Raw genomic sequence first — 21,849 nt, 5'->3', positions numbered from 1 at the left:
CCTGGAAGCAAAATTCAATATATGATTTTTGTGACTTCAAGATAAACAAGCGAATGTCAACTTCAATTTCCATGTCAATGCATTGAAAGGACGTTCAACAATAAATAAATAACCTTCTTTGGCTTGAAATATCGTTTCAGCGTGAAGCAAACTATAATGCGCTATAAGGTTTTCTGATCATTATCAGCTGCGCTCTGTGGATATCATTAACCAATACATATATGGGTCTTCGTGGCAACAGCATCAAATCCGCCTCAACTGAATGCGCGATTATGATTAAGTTTTTATATCTGCTGATACGTCTGCGACATTCACACGCATCTCAAGATCAGGAACATGACATTCAAGTGTATACCTATCGTCGAAAGCATGATTGTATAGTTGTTTTACAAATTATGTGACTTGAATGCTACATGTATATACTACACGTGGGAACAATGGTGTACATCGTATACATTCAAGGCGATTATCGTGATATTAGAAAAGTGATCAGATATGTCAGATTCTAATCGAGCTGCCTTAAGGGTGAAATGCCACCTTGACATCAAATACTATCTGGGGGCACGGCTGGCCTAGTCGTCTAAGGCGCCGCTATTTGCTGTGCAGAGTTGCGTCCCTTGGGCACGCTAGAAACCTATGATTCGAATCCCGGTTTACCCCGATTTTGTTTCTAGGTTTGTCAGCACCATACCCGTGCTCGTGGGTTTCACCGAAGTGGCAAACGTCTGAGACCTGCATCACTTTGGGCTTCCCTCCCACATTAAACTGACACTCCGCGATATGACTGGAATACTGTTAAAAGTGGTGTTAAACCCAACTCACTCACTCACTCACTCACTCAAATACTATCTTCGGGATATTAGGACAATACAACAGATACTAGGTTATGACCATATTTTGAAACGTCATGGCGATACAAACGTATCTACTACAACTCTAAATAGAGAACATTACATTTTATATTTGATCACAATAGCAAATAAATACTTCACATACCATGATGGATAGACAGGATAAGGTTCAAAGTGATAATGACTCGCTGACCGTGTTGTCGCACTGTATCACTAGGTCAGGCTGGAGGAATATACTTCATATATCTCTTTGTTGTCTATTGAAAGTCAGTTGTAAGTCAGGAATACCCCAACCTTCCATAATCTGGACAGATAAATCCAATCCTGGAGTAGTAGAAAAGAATAGTTGTAAAATCACCGTTTGGTTATACAATAGCGCCACTGTAGTTAACACTGCACCGTAGTGAACATAGAAAGCACTGTCCTACTAACATAGCCATCTGAATGGGTGCGACGGGGGACTTCATGCAGTGAAGCACGCACTGTGAGTATCAAACAATGCTATACCATATAACAATACACAAGGGCTTATGAATGCACCTTTGCATAAACTGATTCCCAGTTCCTTGGCGTTTCGTGTAACATGTGACATTACAGCTTTCCGTACTTAGCATTACAAGGTGTGAACTCGAAGGCTGAACATCGATTTTGTTTAAACTAGCCTTTTGAAACATCCGTCTTCCCTAAAGCTTTCTGTACTTTTTGCTATGACAATGAAAATCAGAACAGAAAGATCTCCCCGAGCTTTCAGGCTCTTATTAATTAAGATTGAAAGGTATTTTTGTCAAAAAGCTCATGGCCCAATGCACCATAGGTATACTTGTTGCAAGAACAGACAAAATGTAATAATGATCGGGCGGTTACAATGCTGAACCCTTGGTTAGCTGAGCTCTTGCATTGGCAGTAGGTCTCCAACAGATTCGGTACCTCGCCTGACCAGGTTTCATGTGACCCTGATGCTGTGGATCGTTCGTGATCAAACTTTAATTCAACTATTGACAGGCCGTGTTGAAACTGGACATTTGGTGACTGAGGATAAACCAACATTGACGCATCAAGTATTTACTCACGGGAAGAAAAGAAAAGGTTTATGCGTTGAATTACTCATAGATTAGAGAGCGATATTGTGATTAGAGGAACATTTATTATATTTATTGATTTGTTGTGTTTATTCTTTTATCATGTTTGGAATAGCTGAGATTGAATAGTTTGGAATAGTTGAGATTTTCCAATCTCACTCTGTAACTCAAGATAGGAAAACACACGATATTCACAGTCAGAAATACGATGATCTCTTAGATCTGTGTAACCGTTATCCTTATGCCATTAAAGCCATCCACATAACGCGCATCGCATATAAAAATGTATTCTCGCACAAACAAGGACATCATGTCAGCACACAGAAACAGCGACAGTTCAAAGTACTGTACACGAATACATACTGTGGTTTATAAGGTGCTTCACAATGCAAATTCACATACTACAGGATGTGCGTGACAGTTCAGTGACAAAGTGCTTTATTGGTGTCACGTTCCACGACCTTGAACGTAAATGTTTACTGAGTGTCTACCGCCAACCATACGTGAATGTTAAGTGCAGATAATGCACGATTGGATACTGGCGTGTTGACCAAAGCCACCCGCGGTCACGTTTGCAGTTTTGTAGACACAACACTGGGGGACCCATCATTGGATATCCGCGTGTGTTGACCAACTCCATTCGCCGTCAAGTTTGTAAATATATTTGACACGATAGAAATACAAGAAGGGACTCATGGTTGGATATTCCGGTGGTTGGGTGGTGAGGTGGGCTATGATTAAATGTTGTCCCTAAAACTAATTATGCTTCGAATTCGCATTGCTGAAATAAAATAAATTGTCTGCCACAATAATACAAGATGCTTATTCAAATTAATATTTAGACTCATACCTTTAATTAAACAAAATCTGAACTTGCAGAGTGGCTGAAAATAAAATTCTTTTCACCATTAGAATCCCAGGCATTTATTATCCAATGGTCGGTCCCGTAGCCACGCTATGACGACACGTATGCCTATGCTGAGATAAGACTGAACACCTGTATTCCTGTTTCGCTATCTTTTGATCTTGTAGTAGTGCAGATGTTACATTTGTAACGTCAAAGGTCATATTAAATACGTGGAATAAATGAGTGGGTACGTGACAGTTATTTGTTTCAAACAAATAAATAATGTCATATTTTCTAACGGGTTTTCCAAAGGTTATAAAAAGTAAAAGTAATATCATTACAAAAGTGGTACGCACAATTAGTTGCATATGATCCGGCTAGTCGTAAGCAGAACGTGATTGGAAGAAGACCGACCAACAGGCACGTGGTAGCTGCAAGGTAATAACGAAAGAGATATGGATTTGGAGGGCGCAAACAAGGTCACCGTATACATTTATAATCTTGTGGACCGTTAACTATAGGATCAGATCCCATGTGGACTTTCAAGGTAACACAGCTGACTTGTGTTTCTTCTTCGTCATGCCTGCCTTGGAGAACGACGATGTCGGAGTGGAGCGTGACACATGTGATGCTGAAGAGCATGACAGCCGTGACGTAGTCACACCAACACGTGTACACGATGATTACGTAAAGGCACATAGACAAGGCGATGACGTGGATTGCAAGGAGGTGGATAGAATGAAGCCGTGTACTGAATACGATGATGAGGATGAGGAGGAAGGGGTAGAGGAAGAGGATGACGACAGTCTCCCTGTCGACAGAGGCTGGGCGTGGATTATTCTCGCAGGTATGCAGTTGAGAGCATCATGAATATGTTGTGTTTTTAATTTGAATAATGGAACTGCATATAAACAGATATACGTTGTGATTCTCGCTTATGGTATTTGCTAAATTAGAAAAGGTGAGGTTAGTGAGATAGGGTTTAACATCTCATTAGGATTTTTACACTAATCTAGCCTCATACATTCTCGTGGGTGTGTGGTGTGCGTGTGACTCCGAATCGACCTGTCCTTGTTTATCCCCTTAATGGCGAGCACAGTCAGGGTAACAACAAGTACGTCTTTTGGTATAACGCTTGGTGTATCTTCTCCGAGCAGATGTTCTGTCCATCATACCACAGAGGCGGTTAAAGTATTTAAAGGAGGCAGTTTACAATTACAGAGTGGAATCATTTATTAACTAACCACTTGAAACGTTAGGAGGGTAAACGTAAGAATAAGTGAGATCGGCCACGGTGAGCAGTAATTCAGTACTATTTAGGTGTCTGTCTAACTAAGGAAGAAAGGTAATTGTGACGCAGTCTACCACTTTTGGGAACGAATACGAGTTTCGAATTCAATTCAACAATCATCGGATCATGGCATGGTTAAGGGATTTTAAACAACGGTGCTTTGTACAGCTGCGTCACACATGCTCCACACAGCTTAGCAACAATTCCTTGTGTCCCCTTCCGTGAAATCTTGAAATTTGCTGAAACCGGAGTGAAACCCTAATATTTTCTGTAAGTATGTAGTACGTTGTGAAAGGTTCGTTCTGTACTTTTGCGGGGGTACAGGTGGCCCAGTCGTCAAAAGCGTCAACATCTATGATCCTTGATGGTTCGTGGTTTGTCAGCACTATACCCGTACTCGTAGACGTCACCAGATACACGTCTTAAACCTCCATCAGGGAGCACGGGTGGCTAGTCGTCTAAGGTGCCCATTTGACAGTGCAGAGTTGCATCCCTTGAGCACGCCAGAAACCTATGATTGTCGGTTCGAATCCCGGCTCACCCCGATTACGTTTCTTTGTTTATCAGCACCATACCATTATCATGGATTTCACCAAAGTAGTAAACATCTTACTCCAGCATCACTTCAGGCTTTCTACCAAGTTCAGCTGACATGGCCAGGTACAATTGCAATACCGAGAAATACGACGTTAAACCCCCTCACTCATATTTCAGGTGAAGATTTTGTATTTGCACCTTAGACGGAATTGATTTTTCTCATCCATCTGAATACATCATAGCGATGATGATCATTTGACATATGCCTACAATTTTTTTTCAAGGAAGTTTCCTGAACCTCGGATTAATGATTGGTTACAGCCGTGGACTTGCCATGCTGTTTGTTGAATACCTGAAAGTATTCGGGGCATCGACAGCAAAAACAACTCTTTTGATGGGAGTCAATTCTGGGTTTTACAGCTTTGGTGGTATGTATATCTATGGCAATATTCACATACCCCCAAATTACTTAATCCAGTAATACATATGTATGCTCCTTTTGATGAATTATTGGCGTGCTGCGTAAATGATCGAAAGTTTAGAAATAAACACGCTTTCCAATTTGTACATATGAGAAAACCTAAAAGGGAATATTGTGAGCACGAATCAAATACTAGATGACGTGCCACTGTACCTGGACTAGTCTCAATGCGGTCAACCACCACTTCGTCTGGCCAGCACCATTTTCTTACAAACCAACGGCGATATTGTTGACTATGACTATCAAAGAATCGTCATATAAATTGTTCTGTTACTTTTCAAATTGATTATCTAAACTGTATCAAAAATACTCACGCATGTCATCATTGAATGATAATGAGTGAGTGAGTGAGTGAGTGAATATGGTTTTACGCCGCCTTTAGAAATATTCCAGCAATATCACGGCGGGGGACACCAGAAATGGGCTTCACACATTATACCCATGTCGGGAATCGAACCCGGGTCTTCGGCGTGACGAGCGAACACTTTAACCACTAGGCTACCGGACCGCCCCGAATGATAATAATATCGTTAATATTCAAATTTTGAAACCGAGTCCTACTTTTATGTACATGACGAATATATCACAACCATTTCCATTTTCAGCTCTCATTTCTATGCATGTCATCGTTAGTTTAATCGGAGTCCGAAAGACGTTGTTTTTGGGAGCGACAATAACTTGCATTGGAATGGTGACAGCAATCTTCGCAACAAGTATCGACTTTCTTATTGGGACACATAGCATCTTGCTCGGTAGGTATAACCAATACAACTGGAAGTAATATAGACAACGCTATATAAGTACCTTATGTACCGCATGATTCAAAGGGGAATCCAATAACAACTGGCGACCAACAAGCTAGTAAATGGATCGGGTGATCAGGTATAATCACGAGGGGTACACAAAGTACGTGATTTAGATTACCAGTTGTCGGATCATTTTTTGTTGAAGCCTCGCTGGCTGATGGGGTGAGGTCGCTGACTTTGTGTGCTGGCGATTAGGTGCCTCACCCTGGAAGTGTAGGTTCGAATCCCGTACGAGAATGTGTACTTTACTAAGAAAGTGTTATTCCAAATATAACATTTGTTACATTTGCCCACTTTCTGAATGGCTTTGTGTGTATATAACCACGAGGACGTGGCTGATTGTGTTGCCGTCGTTGACGTTGTCCATGATATCAATCACTGATCTCTCCGATCCAGAATCGGCGATCAGCGTTTTGTCGCATAGAATTTATTGACAGTCAATCAACAAACCAAGCAGGAAATAAAACAATATGTTGCTACTGTACGTTCACGATATTTATTTCACAAGATAAGTTTCGGATTACCACATATTTTTCATATCGAAATCAAATGCCACCCTTCTGAGCTGTATCTTATCTTGCCAAAAGTATACATGTATAAATGTTGGAATTATTTTTCACCGCCATATACTACCATAGAAACTAATTTGTAATTTTCAAAACTTAGACTTGGTGAAAGGTTGACATTTTTCATATTCATATCTTCATGTCACTGTGGCGCAAAACGTATGTCAATTCAACTGTAAATATTTATTTCAGGTATCGGGCATTCCATGATTTACGGACCATCAATTGTTAATATTGGCCACTATTTCAAGAAACGACGTGGTTTTGCATCAGCGGCAGTTATGTCATCAGTCAGCTTGGGTGGTAGTGTATTTCCACCGTTAGTTAAGTACCTCCTGGATGAGTTTGGCCTCCGAGGCACAATGATCATTCTAACCGGTCTGACCTTGAACATGTTCGTCGGTGCAGCCGTCCAAAGACCCTTGGACTCATTCAGGAAAAGGAAACCAGTACGGAAATCTGAAGATGAAAAGGATTTGAATCAACTTCCAAAGGAACTCCCCAAATCATTAATTATCAATGAGTTAAAGACAAATGGAATGCGTCGTGGCATCAGTTCTGATCCTGAAACGTGTCCGCTTCATTCTTCAGAAAAAGGTATCAAGGATCAGAATTCTTCGTTTGATTCCCCATTCCTTGTGAGAAGATTAAGAACAGAATCTGATTCCATTGCATTGTCTAAATCAAACCGTAACATCCTCCTCTACACTAGCCAGTCGGACTTCGGGTCCCTTGCAATGGTGAACTCAAGCGTTCAAGACATAAAGGTTGTTGAAGGTGTCAAGCCAAGTAAACATTGCTTTTACATCAAAAAGGCAGTATCATCCCTTGACTTCTCTCTCTTCAAGAAGCCGATGTTTCGGCTTATTTCCCTTGTGGCATTCTTCAGTGTTCTGATTGGCGTCGTCCCAGTCTATATACCAGCACTGGCAAATGAGAAGGGCTTGGATCAGAGGGATGCAGCTCTGTTCTTAACAATTGCTGGTGCAGTGGATTTCGTTTGCAGACTCCTGGTTGGGTTTGTGATAGATTTGGGGCATATTAATGCCAACACAATTATGGCTATAGGGTTAGCCGTTGCCGGAACTCTAACGCATTTCACTCCATTCTACAACTCATATGCTTTAATGATGATGTTTACGGTGACGATGACTATGTTTTCCTGTACCTATTTTGCGTTGATTAACGTGGCAATCATTGATTTCATGGGAATGGATTACCTTGGAAAGACCTTGGGATTTGTGTCCTTGTTTCACGGAATGTCAATAGCTATATGTCACCCAATTATAGGTAAGACGGCCATAATTATACGGAAACATTACCGAACGATTTTGTTATGTTATACACTTAAACGACCGCCTCTGTGGTCTAGTGAATAGAGCATCTGCTCGTGGGTTCGATACCCTGCCGCTTCATACTAAAAGACGTTGAACGATGGTACTTGTTGCTACAGACTGGTCTGGTCGGCTCCGAGTCAGTATACTGTGTCTGAGTGGGTTATTCATGTTAAACTGCGGCATGGGCTAGCACTATAAAATCGGCATTAGTTCGGACTAGTACAAGTACACTTTCACCCCCCCCCCCTCCCAACCACCACCCATACACGACGCTATATGCATGCAATAATCTTGAACGCGACGTTATAAACCTCACCTCACCCCATCATGTACTTTAACTTTTACGTGTCATGCATTGCATTAACCCGTGTCCATATATCAATGTCTATGCATTTGCAATGCTATCCCATAAACTACAGAGACGTCGTCAGGCATTGGAGTTTTCAGGGGATAATCACAGTCTGACACAGCGCCACATTTCAAGATCTAGCCTGTCCCTAAATCTGTCCATACACACCTATAACGTATGTATGTATTAAACCTTGTATGTATGTATGTGTGTATGTATGTATGTATGTATGTATGTATGTATGTATGTATGTATGTATGTATGTATGCGTGTGCGTGCGTGTGTGGTATTGAGTAAGTAAGTGAGTATGGTTTCTACATTGACTCTACATATAAATACATAGGATATTAGGATACGTATTTCATCAACAAACAATCACTTAATCATTCTAAAAAATATATAAAATGTATTTTGTGTATCAGATTAGAGACGATATCCTATTTTTTTAAAATCATCTGTGCACGTCACTCTGGATATACGTGGAAGTACATTACCACCATTTGATTGAAGTGCATTCACATGTAGTAAAATGATATATTCAGTATTATTTATTCATGTCGATTAAGAGTCGATTAGGTAACAGTTTGTCGTTTGTTTACAGGAGGTATTCGTGACGCCACAGGGTCATACACCTGGGGCTTGAGTTTCATCGGAGCGGGTGCCTACGTCGGTGCCGCGTTGCTATTCAGTACCCCTCTAGTCACGAAATGTGTTCTGAAAAAATCTAAAGAAGACAGGCTCATTGGTTTAAAGTAACATGGACCTACATGTAGCTCCCCTGTGCTGTGTTCTTTCTTGCGGCGTCATGGAAATTTGAAGAAGTCCAGGAATAACATGACCTAACAGAAAAGGAACAGGCACCAGATGATTCCCTCTTAAGGAATCTTGTCCATCCTCTAAGAAATATGACATAACTGAAACGTGACAGCGATCAGGTAATTTTTACCACATGTAAGGTGAGGCTCAGAATAACTCCGAAGAACAATATCAGATAAGGTATGAGGACTAGACGATTGACACTTCCCTGAAGATAACTGTGTCGAAGTGATATTTCTAACTTGTATCCCGGCTCAGAATAGGACACCGCTACTTAACGCAACCTTCACAAGCGGACTAAAATGGGGATCAGGTTGTCTGTGACATGACTATGGCATGGCTGATTGCGTGTCATCGTACAGCAATGGGTTGGCTTTTTTCTCATGCTGTCGTTCACTGGTGTAAAAGATCCAGACCGTGAAAGCTGTAATGTTGCCGACTGCGGCAATATCAGATTTAAAAAATATTTTTTTGTAAAACAACATTTTTGTAAGCATTAACCTATATTTGTTTTACAAAGCGGAAAATAGGTTGTGCGGCGATGCTTATGGCTATGTGAATATAACATCATGTTTGGATAATCATTGAGATCTAACGTGTGAATCTCGATTATCGGGGCAAGTATGATTTGTTTGTTCCACACTTAGCAATATTCCACCTATATGCCTGCGTATATTATGACCTGCACACTATCGAATCTGGATGATAATCCAGTGACCAATGTTGTGAACAACGATCTACACTGTCGGTTTACGACGATTCGAAATCCACCAAGTCATCGAGCTTCACCACCCGATTCATTTGGACACCCCTTGAGAACAACATAGATGGTTCGGGTCCAACTGTATCCCGGATGGGTGAGGGTTGGGGTGGGGTTGGGCTACTATAAATATCCCGGACACTGGGTACTGAAGGTGTCCGTTGCTGTCACCAGTGTCAGTAGTGCAGATCGATAATAGGTGTTCTCAGAGGTCGATTTCGGTCAAGTTCACCTTCATCAATAAAATCTCAATAACCCTGATCCTATTGTTTGTGTGTTTTCTGTCGCAACGTTCGCATCCAAACAATAACGTTTCTCTTCAGACAAACGTTTGTTTTGTAACCCGCCATGACGTTCAGTTATGACGTTTGTGATTTAAATATAGTATCATAACTCCAGTTAAATCACGACGTGTGAGCTTATTGAGGGAGGAAATCCCGAAATGATGTAGACGATCAACACTTAGGCGAAACCCACCAGCAGGTGGATCGTGCAGACAAATCTAGAAATAAATAACCGGGGCGAACTGGGATTCGAATTCGGATTCGGTGGTTAGATATTTACTACTTTCGTGAAACGGGAATGGTGCTGATAAACCAAGAAACGAAATCAGTGCGAACCGGATTTCGAACTCACGATCATATATTTCTGGCGTGCCCTACATTGAAAGCAAAGTACGTTTACTCGACTAACCATGAAAACACACCAAACTATTTCGTGATTGCGACGATAACGGGTGATATGACACAGTGTCTACTGTCCAGAACTTTCAGACGATCCCGTAGAACCCCGGTCAGCACTGACAGGAATCCATAATGGACAGGAACCCATATTGGGATAGGTTTCGTGAACGTGACTATCACGTGAGACAGCACAAACTAACTGCATTCGTGAACCTTATCCAATATGTTCCAATTGTTTCTGCTTGCTTTTGTCATCATGTCAAAGCGAATGCATAATTTCCGCTGTGGAGCGAATGACCTGTCTTTATAAACAGCCGTCGTTTTATTCCAACTACATTTAAAGGGGGTCTGGCGTTACACGGTTTTCCATGAATTCATACAATACCTGTGTCCTCCACTCCTCTGCATGTAGTTCTTAGTAGTTAGCGGAGACTTAGTCTTTGGGGGGAATGGAGGACAACATGGTCTCACTTTTCCAGTACATTTGTCAAACATTAATTGATAAATAAACAAAAAATAAATAGTGAACGGAATACGTGGTCTGACATCACAAACACAACGTTATCCGAGCTTCCAGACAACCATAATCTTAACATTCAGGAGAAACTCAAAACTCAATCTCCAAGAATTACTGTCGAGCAGCACATCCTGCTCGAGGGCGTCTATACTCAAGCAATCAAAATATACCAGTGGCAGACTACTTGAAGATTTACATGAAGTTAGACATGTTATACAAGTTTACGCGTAGAAATATAAATGGTGACGATACGCATTTAATGGGCGGAGGTTAAGGAGTTGATGGATTAAGCACTTAATTATATTAGCTTTGTATTGATAGCTACGGCATACGCATAAAAACGCATTGCCAAATATGGTTTTATTGCCGTAGAATCAAACGGATGATACACAGAAATACGTCATATGAACGTGAGGCCACACGCATTACATGGTTTATATAACAGTATTTCTAATGTCGATCTGGAGACAATAGCTGAAAGAAACGTTCTGTGGTCCAAGGGAGGTAACTCCAAGTTACTTTTAATCATCTGATATCGTGTATAGGTTTGTTTACAGACGCAATGTTACATATGAATAGTTGTAATTCACAGTAATAAATATTGAATTTGTATATTTGTATTAATTCAAGTCTGGGCGGGTGAGGTCAACATAAACAGAATTACGTCTGAATTTTTCTGAAGCCCAAACCAAAGAACATTGCTCAAACATTGCCACAAAGAATCACTTAAAAATGTGAGATCGTCAATAAACCGATACATTTGCGAGACATTGTCAGATACATTGATATTTTTGGTGACAAACAGTTTAGACCATCCAATGACCACCATGGGAAACTAAAATTCATTGCTGAAAATAGGCTGTTGCAACCAACGGAACATACACTCTTCAAAAAAAGAAACGCGCAGGTAGTATGGCGTTCATTGAACCTGACTACACAAACCATCTGGTATATAAATTGGATATATGTTATTGGAAAATGTTGATGGCCTGATATTCGACAAACGGTGCGTCAAAACGCAGCCATTGTCGATATCCAATGTCTTAAACGGCGTTGTTTTCACATTTGATCAAAAGTCGTCATGGAGGAAAACAGGACCAAGAGTTGCCATCCCTGCACAGGATCGCTTTATTCGATTGTTCAACTTACGTCATCGCAATGTCACAGCTGCGGAGACTGCAGGACGCATCCCTGGTTTGAGGAGGATATCGGACCAGACTGTCAGGAACCATATTCGCGAGGCTGGAATCCGACCCAGAAGACCAGTTATCGTCCCTGCAACAGATCCGTCGACAGCAACGCTTGCGTTGGTACCATACCTTACATCCTTGGAATTTGAGAAACTGGAGACGAGTGTGGTTTAGCGATGAATCACGATTTCTTCTTCACCGGCGAGATGGAAGACAACGTGTTATCATCGTCGAAATGAGCGTCTTGCCCCACATTGTGTACGTGATTTCGACAATGTCGGTGGCGGTAGTGTCATGGTGTGGGGGCGGGGGGCCACATTCTACACCACGAGATCTGACTTGGTTGTGGTTCAGGTAGATTTGACAGCAAATCGCTACATGAATCAAATTCTTCAACCTCACATTCACCAATCATTGACCACTAAAGGGAACTGTCAACAGGACAACGCCCCACCGCACACAGCTCGTGTCACGGTAGAGTCCTACCATAATGCCAACATCAACGTTTTGCCCTGACCATCGAGATCTCAAGATCTCAACCGAATCGAACACCTCTTGGATGAACTCTATGTACGTGAACGTCAGAAGACGCCGCAGACACCCCCACAACTGGCCAACGCGTTACAAGCAGAACTGACAAAATTCGTAAACTTATCCATCCACAGTGCCAAGGAGATGCAGGGCCGTAATTGCTGCCCGGGGCGGTCAAACGAGACACTGAGTTCAGCGCAACCTTGTGGCCTTATGGGACATGACAATGAACAGTTTTCAATGCCTTTGTACAACGACAACATGTGACTATAGAGCTCCAAAAATTCATATTTATATCTATGATATTAAATGAAAAATATCGACTTTATTAGGTACAATATATTTACTAAAAGTCTACCCGTGCGTTTCTTTTTTTGAAGAGTGTAAAGATATAATCCCACCGGCATAATTACAACACATACCTTCATTCAACCAAATATCCAGTTATCCTCCGGTACCATGCATATCACTATGGGCATAACATTTCACAAACAACACTTAACAAGAATTCACTCCTCTTCAGAATCGACGAGACTTGTGACGAGTGTGCACTCTGACTCTGAAACAGAAATATTGTCCATGTGATTCTTCAAAGTGATGAAGCAGCATCAGATCAGCTGATGTACACTACCGGCAATGTCATTGCTTGCCCGTCGAGCCCCTGCGCCTTTTTTTTGTCAATAAAACATAATCCATCTCCCGAATCACTGTTTACCCACTGTCAAAAGAGGCATTTGCAAAGCCAGATCTTGAAAACACTTGATACTCTGACAAACAATGAAAGCTGTACACTGAACACCGAGCCACAAGCATTCAAACAATGAGTAATGCTGATTTACACAAATCACTGACTATGTCCCATGTAGATCTACACAAATCACTTGCCATGTCCAATTAAGATCTCCATAATTAACTGACAATGGCCCATTTAGATCTACACAAATCACTGACTATGTCCCATTTAGATATACACAAATCACTGACTTTGTCCCATGTAGACCTACACATATCACTTGCCATGTCCAGTTAAGATCTCCACAATTAACTGACAATGGCCCATTTATATCCACATAAATCACTAACTATATATGTTCCGTTTCCACACAAATCATACATTCTAATACTAACAACCTGTCACATGACATGTCATTCGGTGGTACATTCAAGCGACTTGTCACACATACAGACTAAATAGGTCGACTACGGGGACTACGACTGTCGTAAGCGGCGACTAAGTTGATCGGGTGGTCAGGCTCGCTGACATCCTCGCCAATTTCGTGGATCGATGCTACATTCTCTGGTCCAGACTCTCTTATTTACAGACCGCCGTCATACAGCTGGAATGATGCTGTCTGCGGCGTTAAACAACCAACCAATCAACCAACCAACCAACCTAGTGATGAAAGGTTCATCAACAAATGAAATTTTGCTTGCCTGTGTTCAGTTGCAAGGGATTCACATCATGACATTATCCCGTGAGCGGGCACCTCATCCTAAGTTTGTTCGTATTATAAAATATGTATGTTAATAACTAATTACTTGCTTTTAATGTGGTGTGATGCTTTATCAATACAGATTATTGAAGGCACTGACCAGGAAGTTAAAATTCCGTAAAATACTGGCTATTATTATGCACAACCACCAGTAGCTAAAGTGATGACGTAAATCCTGCTGGGGTATCCTGCACCGTGCTGAGGCACTGTAAGTCCCCGTGATCCCTAGCAAGGTGGCCTAGTCGCTATATGGCTGAAACAATGACATGAACGTTCATATGTATTAGCCTGATAAGCATTACCAACAGTCTCCTGGTCAGAAACGCTCCAGGTTCGTAATCCCTCCTGAGACGTTACGTCGTTTCAAAGCAGACGCAGCTGATTTTGTTGAGGGATTTATTACCATGGATGGGTCTTGGATTCTCCACTATCGGTTGGTTGGTTGGTTGGTTTGTTGTTTAACGCCGCACTCAGCAATATTCCAGCTATATGACGGCGGTCTGTAAATAATCGAGTCTGGTCCAGACAATCCAGTGATTAATATCATGAGCATCGATCTACGCAATTGGGATCGATGACATGCATCAACCAAGTCAGCGAGCCTGACCACCCGATCCCGTTAGTCACCTTTAACGACAAGCATAGTCACCTTTTACGGCAAGTATGGGTTGCTGACGACCTATTCTACCTCGGAATCTTCACGGGTCCAACTATCGGACAGAGACTCAACAACAGTCAAAGCAGTAGAAAGTCAAACGTATCCTCCTCCTCCGAAGGAAAATCCTATTCCATATGTATACATTTTACACTTATTCCGTATAATATTTCAACAAGCAAACAAATCAATTTATTCATTTGTTGGTTTGACGTGATTTTCTTGTCGGATTGAATCCTCTATGATTCTCGGTTCATACAAGCGATACCAAATGACATCAAATATGTCTTCAGAACGAACTGAATCAGACAGGTTGAATAATATCATACTTTTTATAATACTTTCGGACATCCTAAATATTATGCTCTGCATGCAACATGCAACAAAAGAACTGATTAGTTATGTATACGTGTACATAGTACATTTATACCAGTCCTTCCGTGAGAAAACAGTAAACTGTGATGTTCTTGTGTATTATTTATATCCTTGAATGACAAATAACTGAGCTCATGTGAGTGAGTGGGTGGGTGAGTGAGTGGGTGAGTGGGTGAGTGAGTGGGTGAGTGAGTGAGTGAGTGAGTGAGTGAGTGAGTGAGTGTTCATTTTCAATGCCTTCATTATTATACTTACTAAAGGTGGGTGAGTGATTAAGCAAGTGACTTAAAGAGTGCGTAGGTAAGTGGGTGAGTGAGTGCGTGCGTGCGTGCGTGCGTGCGTGCGTGCGTGCGTGCGTATGTTATGGTTCTCGCAGCTATTAGCAAAAAAAACTGTTCATTTCAATGCCTGAAACAACACTGTTCATTTGAAGAAGCAGAAGAATATTAAACTTAGTAAAGGGGAGTGCGTGTGCAAGTGAGTGAGAGAGTGATGGTTGTCGCCGCTGTTAGCTATATTCCGGCAACATGACTGCGGTGGAATTTGAAAGGCTCCACAAGTTGCATCTATATGGCGGAATCGAGCCCGGTCAGTTATGAACGACTGTGCTTACCACTAGGCTACGCCACCGACCTACACGTGGATATAAGTTAGACGTCGTGCTTTGTAAAAGCCAGCTCCCATTGATTGAGAAAAATTGCTGAGTCAGTGGGAACACTCTTTCCTGACACAACGTGTAATGTTTGCTCAATAACTGGGACTAAAAGATATAGGGTTGAATTTAGATATCTAGGTCGCTAACTGGGCCGTTGTCAACATGCAAGCGTTGTGGACAATACGTGTTGTAGACCGTAAAATGTGTTTATTGGCAAACATATATTCATTTGATTATCTGTGCGCAAGTACAGTGGTCAAGTAGGTTGTAATTGTGTTATGTGGAAAGGGTGTTTTTCTATTCAAAATGACCGAAACGTGACGTTTCACTTTTACATATGTGAACATGTATTTGAGTATGTGTTCATGGAGGTACACTTGATCTCATGTTTCAACAGATAGCGCGCTCTACCAACCACCTGGATACAAGCCACGCGGACTGCTATTGTTGATCATACATTTGCATATTAATACGCTCAAAGTTACACGTCAAAATAATACCGGATTTAATTTCTGATGAAACACAACCAAATGGCTTCGTCATGTAGGTCCTGATAAGGCCTCGAAATACAACTGTGGGCAACAGTTGGAGGGTGTATTCATAAGGGAACTTGTACCTTGGTCTCCTGCGTAGTGGGTGAGTTTTAATGTTATTGACCAGTTTTACACTCTCCTCTTGTCTGTAAATCACTTTATTCCTGACGGACATATTACATGAAACGAACGTTGGGGATTTGTTGGTTTTGTGTTGCATTCAGCAATATTTTAGCTGTAGGTCGGCGGTGTGTAAATAATCGGGTCTGGTCCAGACAATCCAAAGACTGAGATCATGACCATCACCTGCTTGCTCGGGGGGTGGGGTGGGGTGGGGTGGGGTGGGGGTGGGGGGTTTGGGGTTAATGTCTCGGTCAAAACATTTTGAGTTCATTCGTCGAAACGTCGACTTTTATCGCCTGCATTAGCTCAGGTCAACATGTTTGTCCTCGGTCGGCGTGCCCTGAATGCATACCGTATCTTCGTTGTGAGGTTTGTGAACGGGGAAGGAGATTGTAGAACCATCGTGTAGTAGCTGAGAGCAGTTGTGGAGACATTTATGCCAGCCAGTAACATGTTTTTTTATCGTCGTAGTAAGACATTGCCTGACATAATTAATTCATACTATTATAGTTTCATTGTAGGTGTCACTTAATACAGTGAGATTTATTATTCTTTCCAATTGCAAGCCAAACTCTTGTGTTACCTGACATCGTATTTTTAATGTAACAATTGATATGATTAGAATAGTCATAAGTTTAGTATAATAAAGTGATCCTTGGCTGGTAACCTACTTCGGTAACTATTTAATTGTTGTCTATATTCACTGCAAATCTTCTTTCTAGACACTATCACCAGCGATTAAAATGTCGCTGGATGGAAGAGGACAGATGGAATCAGTTCATGAGGACGACGAAAGTAATTTCAAAACAAAGTCAGGAGAAGACTCATCGGATGGAGATTATAAACACATTCCACTGTCTTCAGCGACAAAAGACGATGATTCAGGAGATGTTGAGGATAGGCTGTTGGGGGATGGAGGTGATGGAGGTGATGATGGAGCAGTGGAAGGTAGTACACAACCTGAAGAAGATGACGGTCTTCCTATCGACCACGGTTGGGCGTGGGTGGTATTAGCAGGTGACCTTAAGTACTCACATCTTCGTATTGAAGGATGGTAAAATGATAAGTCTGAATTTAACGAGAATGGTGACATGTCTCCATGATATGATAATGATAGGTAAGAGAATTGACGTAATGCTTAATTTCGTTATGCAGCAGAATCGGTAAAGCATTTATTTGTTTGAAGAAATATTTTGTTTCACTCATGTTGTCCTACTTTTTCAGGTAGTGTCCTGAATGTGTTTATGATGGTGGGATATGGCAGAGCCATCGCCATATTCTTTGTGGCGTATCTGAAGGAATTCGAGGCATCTGCTGCAACAACAACTCTATTCATGGGAGTTATGGCAGGAACGTTCAGCTTATCGTGTATGTATTTCATTCACTTAGAGACCGATCGTTTCATGTTACCAAAAGGAAATTGTATTAACTGGACATGATGATTGTACTGAAGAAACAGTATTGTGAAAATATGTTCAACTCTCACTTTAAGAGAAAAGAATGGAATGTTTTGAAGCGGTGATCTAAAAGATATTCTGTCTCTCATAAAAACTCCCAGTTGCCTTCCAACATCCCCTTGACATCAACTGTAGAATTGACTCCTCACAAGGCTTTAAATTACCCTTGATGATACAATATAAGTTCATTCGATGAGTGTAACTTCATTATCAAGGCCTCATTTTCAGTTTCGGTTGTGAGTATGGAAAATCACATTTAAGAAATAATATAGCAAGTTGTTCAATACATGTGTTTTGATTCCATGTGGTGTGTTACATCCGTAAATTGAATATTTCAAAACAGTTTTATAATTAGATCATATACAATAATTGCTAATTTCGTAATCAAAGTATTAAAAACTGACATGCATTTTTTTTTATGCGTACATTTGATCAAAACACTGAATCCTATTTGGCTACCTGGCCAAATTGTGTTTTTACAGCACTCTTTTCCATGAACGTGATTCTACAACTGATTGGAGAGAGGAAAACTGTAATCATCGGTGGGACAATAGCAGTTATAGGAATGCTGACAGCCGTGTTCGCTACCAGTATTACATACCTCATCTGCACACACAGCATTCTCATTGGTGGGTACATTAATGAAATTAAATATTTTTTATAAGAATACCGGCTAGAAATTGCAAACATCTGAGGAAAACGGATGGAGAGTTGGTCAATTGTTTTGGATTAGTAGTGGTAAAATATAGCCAGTATATGTTTTTACTACAAGACATAATTTGTTGAGAGAGCAGTTTTGTTTGCGTTAATGACACAGGGTTCGTGGTTTAGTTCCTGATAGTTTGGTCAATACAATAAACTAAGTATTCAAGTTTTATGGATTTCATTTTAGGTATAGGTCATTCCATGATTCACGGCCCCGCACTGGTACTGATCGGAAAGTACTTCAAGAAGAGAAGAGCCATTGCAACAGCAGTTGCCATGTCTGGCATCAGTTTGGGTGGCAGTGTCTTCCCACCTCTAGCCAACTTCCTACTGAATGAATATGGTGTCAGAGGAAGTATGTTGATCCTAACAGGACTGACAATGAACGTGTGGGTCGGGGCAGCCCTGTTTAGACCACTAAGTTATTTTCAAAAGAAGGCAGCAAAGAACAGATCAGTCAGGAATAAAGAACATGGACATGGAGATGATGATGTTGTTAAAGACTCTTCTGTAAAGATGGCCGTGGATGACCCTGGTGGAAACAATGCAGGACTCTGTGACAGCCAAATGGACACAGACAAAGAAAAGGTTGTTAAGAAAAGAAACAGACCTGATTCGGCTATCAGCTTTGGATCACAAGTAGATGATCTTTCAGAATGTCAACTTAGAATGTATAAAAGCAACCCTGATTTGACATCAATGTCATTGGTGGATATACGAGAGGTTCATCCACAATATGCTGACGATGAACAAGAAGCCAGGCTACACAAAAGTGCGTGCATGCATGCTAAACAAGCTTTCGCAGCATTTGACTTTTCCTTGTTCAAACAACCAATGTTTCAGCTGATTGCCGCATTTTCTCATTTTGGTATGGTGTTTACTTTAGCAGGAGCATACCTTCCTGTACTAGCAAATGAAAAAGGCATTCCACCAACAGAGGCAGCCTTTTTGTTGACTATTGCAGGTGTGCTTGATTTCTGCGGTAGACTGGCAGTCGGGTTCGTCGCTGATCTCAAATACATCAAAATCAATCATTTGATGGTTATAGGAATAGTAATATCTGGAACAGTGGCTCAATTCGCCTCTTTTTACAACACGTACCCACTTTTAATCGTATTCTCCGTACTTGCCGGGCTCTTTGGCAGTTTTTATAATTGCCTGATTCCTATTGCCATTGTTGAGTTTATGGGACTGAAACACATGGCCAAAGTTCTTGGATTTATAGCTGTGTTTCATGGACTTGCCATGTGTCTAACACATCCAATCATGGGTAAGTCTTCCAGGCACTTTGCATCTAATGTACAAATGATCATGCACATTTCCGCATTCATATATCAGGTGTCATTTATATTGTAGATAATGCAATACTGTATGAATAAGTCTTTCATTAATACATTCAGTGTTTAATTGTTTCAAAAATAATCATAATGCGTTTATAACGAACAGGAAACTTTGAGTGTCCAAACATTTTAAATTAAAGAATTCTTGGTTTATCGAAATATTGTGATGTTGGTTTAGAGGTTAATGCTAACCATTTGATAATTTATAGTTAGTGAGTATAGTAATGCGTGTTTTAGCAATAGTCCAGCACTATCACTATAGGGATCATCAGAACTGAGCTTCACACATTGTATTCATGTTGGGAACGAACACCGTTAACACTTTAACGACTAGCCTACCGCACCATGCTAATAAGTTATAAGTCAGATTGAACATGTGGTTGCTGTACAGTATGTATTGATAAGTTTTGCTTCCTGTTACCATAAAGTAATCGATTTTAAAAGCAACTGCTTGGTTTCGCTTCCTCACAGGTACTGCAACGTAAATTGTAATAACAAAAAGCAAATCATAAGATATATAGTTATTTAATTTGAACTATTTCACTTTTTGACTAAAATTCTAAGAATAATGTTTGAAAACATTTATTTTTACTTATGCTAAAATATTTCTTGCAGGGGCAATCCGTGACTTGACTGGCTCGTACAACTTGTGCTTTAACTATATTGGAATATGCAATTATATCTGTGCCATATTGCTTCTGTGCATACCTCTAGTCACAAAGAAGACACCAACAACACCAGAAGCAAAGGAATTGGAAGAAGGCCAACCACTGAAAAATGACTGAGATTGAATATTTAAAGAGTGGTTAGTGTGTGTCCATTCATTGAAATACTAGTACACATTCGTGTATAGAGTTGTGCAGCCACTGGTGTGTTGTGTTTGTGTACCGCAACATATTGGAACAATGTCGTAAACATTGTGTATAAAATAGACGTCTAGTTGTGTTGTTTCGTGTGGACCATTGGAAACATCAAAAGAGTTTATTTTCTGAAGACCGAAAAGTAAAGCGATGGTGATCCTCCCACGTTATGTTTAATTCTACCTGCGAATAGATAAGAAATTGATTATAGATATCATGTATTAGAAATGTAAATGTATTTTGCGAGCCTTATGATATTTACGATACGTAAATATACGAGGGTAATAATATCCTTATCATGTAAGGTCATTATAACATAATAGATGTTTAAGACATTATTTCACTGACTGAAGTAATGTTAGAAACCGCGAATATGATATTTGAGTGAACCGCCCATTTATCATATTGTGCCTTAATGATTAGCAGCCCTGTTTGTCAACAGAAACACCAATATACAGGAAAGCCTGCTTTGAACAATAGTTAGGTTATCAGCTTAATATGGAAGAGAAGTGACCTTTGTAGACGCCTACCAATCAGGGGAAACCTACGAAGGGCTCATATATGGTGGTGACAACCATGTATCGCATGGGAGAAGTTTGGATTTGAAAACACGATCAGCGGATACTGGCACTGCTAAGGGCCGCTACTCTACATTGCGAATTATACTCCACTGGTCTGCCCGCTTCCTCTCTGAAAGCAGACACGTTGTGGACAAAGCAATAAAACTTGCTTCATTCACACGATCGAATATCAGGGTAGATAACAGGTCTAGTGATGTAGGTCAGTTGTACGACGCGGCACAGAATTCCCTCTACGTCTATTGCCTGTACGGGTATGTACAATGTCAAGGAGATTAGCAGGTCGAGGGCAGCAGGGTGACCTTGTCAGTACATACCGGCTATGTCATCCCGTCTTGAAGAGAAAGCAGCTGGAGAGGAATTATTAGTGTACATTCAAGCGACTGATGTTATAATCGTAAATGATTTAATGTATTTTATATTAAAAAAATCAT

The 21,849-nt window shown here is 40.8% G+C and overlaps 1 protein-coding gene across 1 annotated transcript; it reads left to right on the top strand.

The window, feature by feature from the left end:
- Positions 1–3,204: 3,204 nt before the first annotated feature.
- Positions 3,205–20,968, top strand: LOC139448871 (uncharacterized). The gene is made up of 9 exons (XM_071230393.1): positions 3,205–3,624; positions 4,890–5,033; positions 5,692–5,838; positions 6,651–7,471; positions 17,198–17,492; positions 17,700–17,843; positions 18,415–18,561; positions 18,825–19,907; positions 20,593–20,968. The coding sequence occupies exons 1-9, from the start codon at positions 3,357–3,359 to the stop codon at positions 20,760–20,762; spliced, it is 3,219 nt and encodes a 1,072-aa protein (XP_071086494.1). The 5' UTR covers positions 3,205–3,356; the 3' UTR covers positions 20,763–20,968.
- The last annotated feature ends 881 nt before the right edge of the window (positions 20,969–21,849 follow it).

Source organism: Haliotis cracherodii, unplaced genomic scaffold (genome assembly GCF_022045235.1).
Source record: "Haliotis cracherodii isolate W230 unplaced genomic scaffold, xgHalCrac1.p SCAF_7, whole genome shotgun sequence".
Taxonomy (NCBI): domain Eukaryota; kingdom Metazoa; phylum Mollusca; class Gastropoda; order Lepetellida; family Haliotidae; genus Haliotis; species Haliotis cracherodii.
This window is presented reverse-complemented; position numbering and strand designations above follow the sequence as displayed.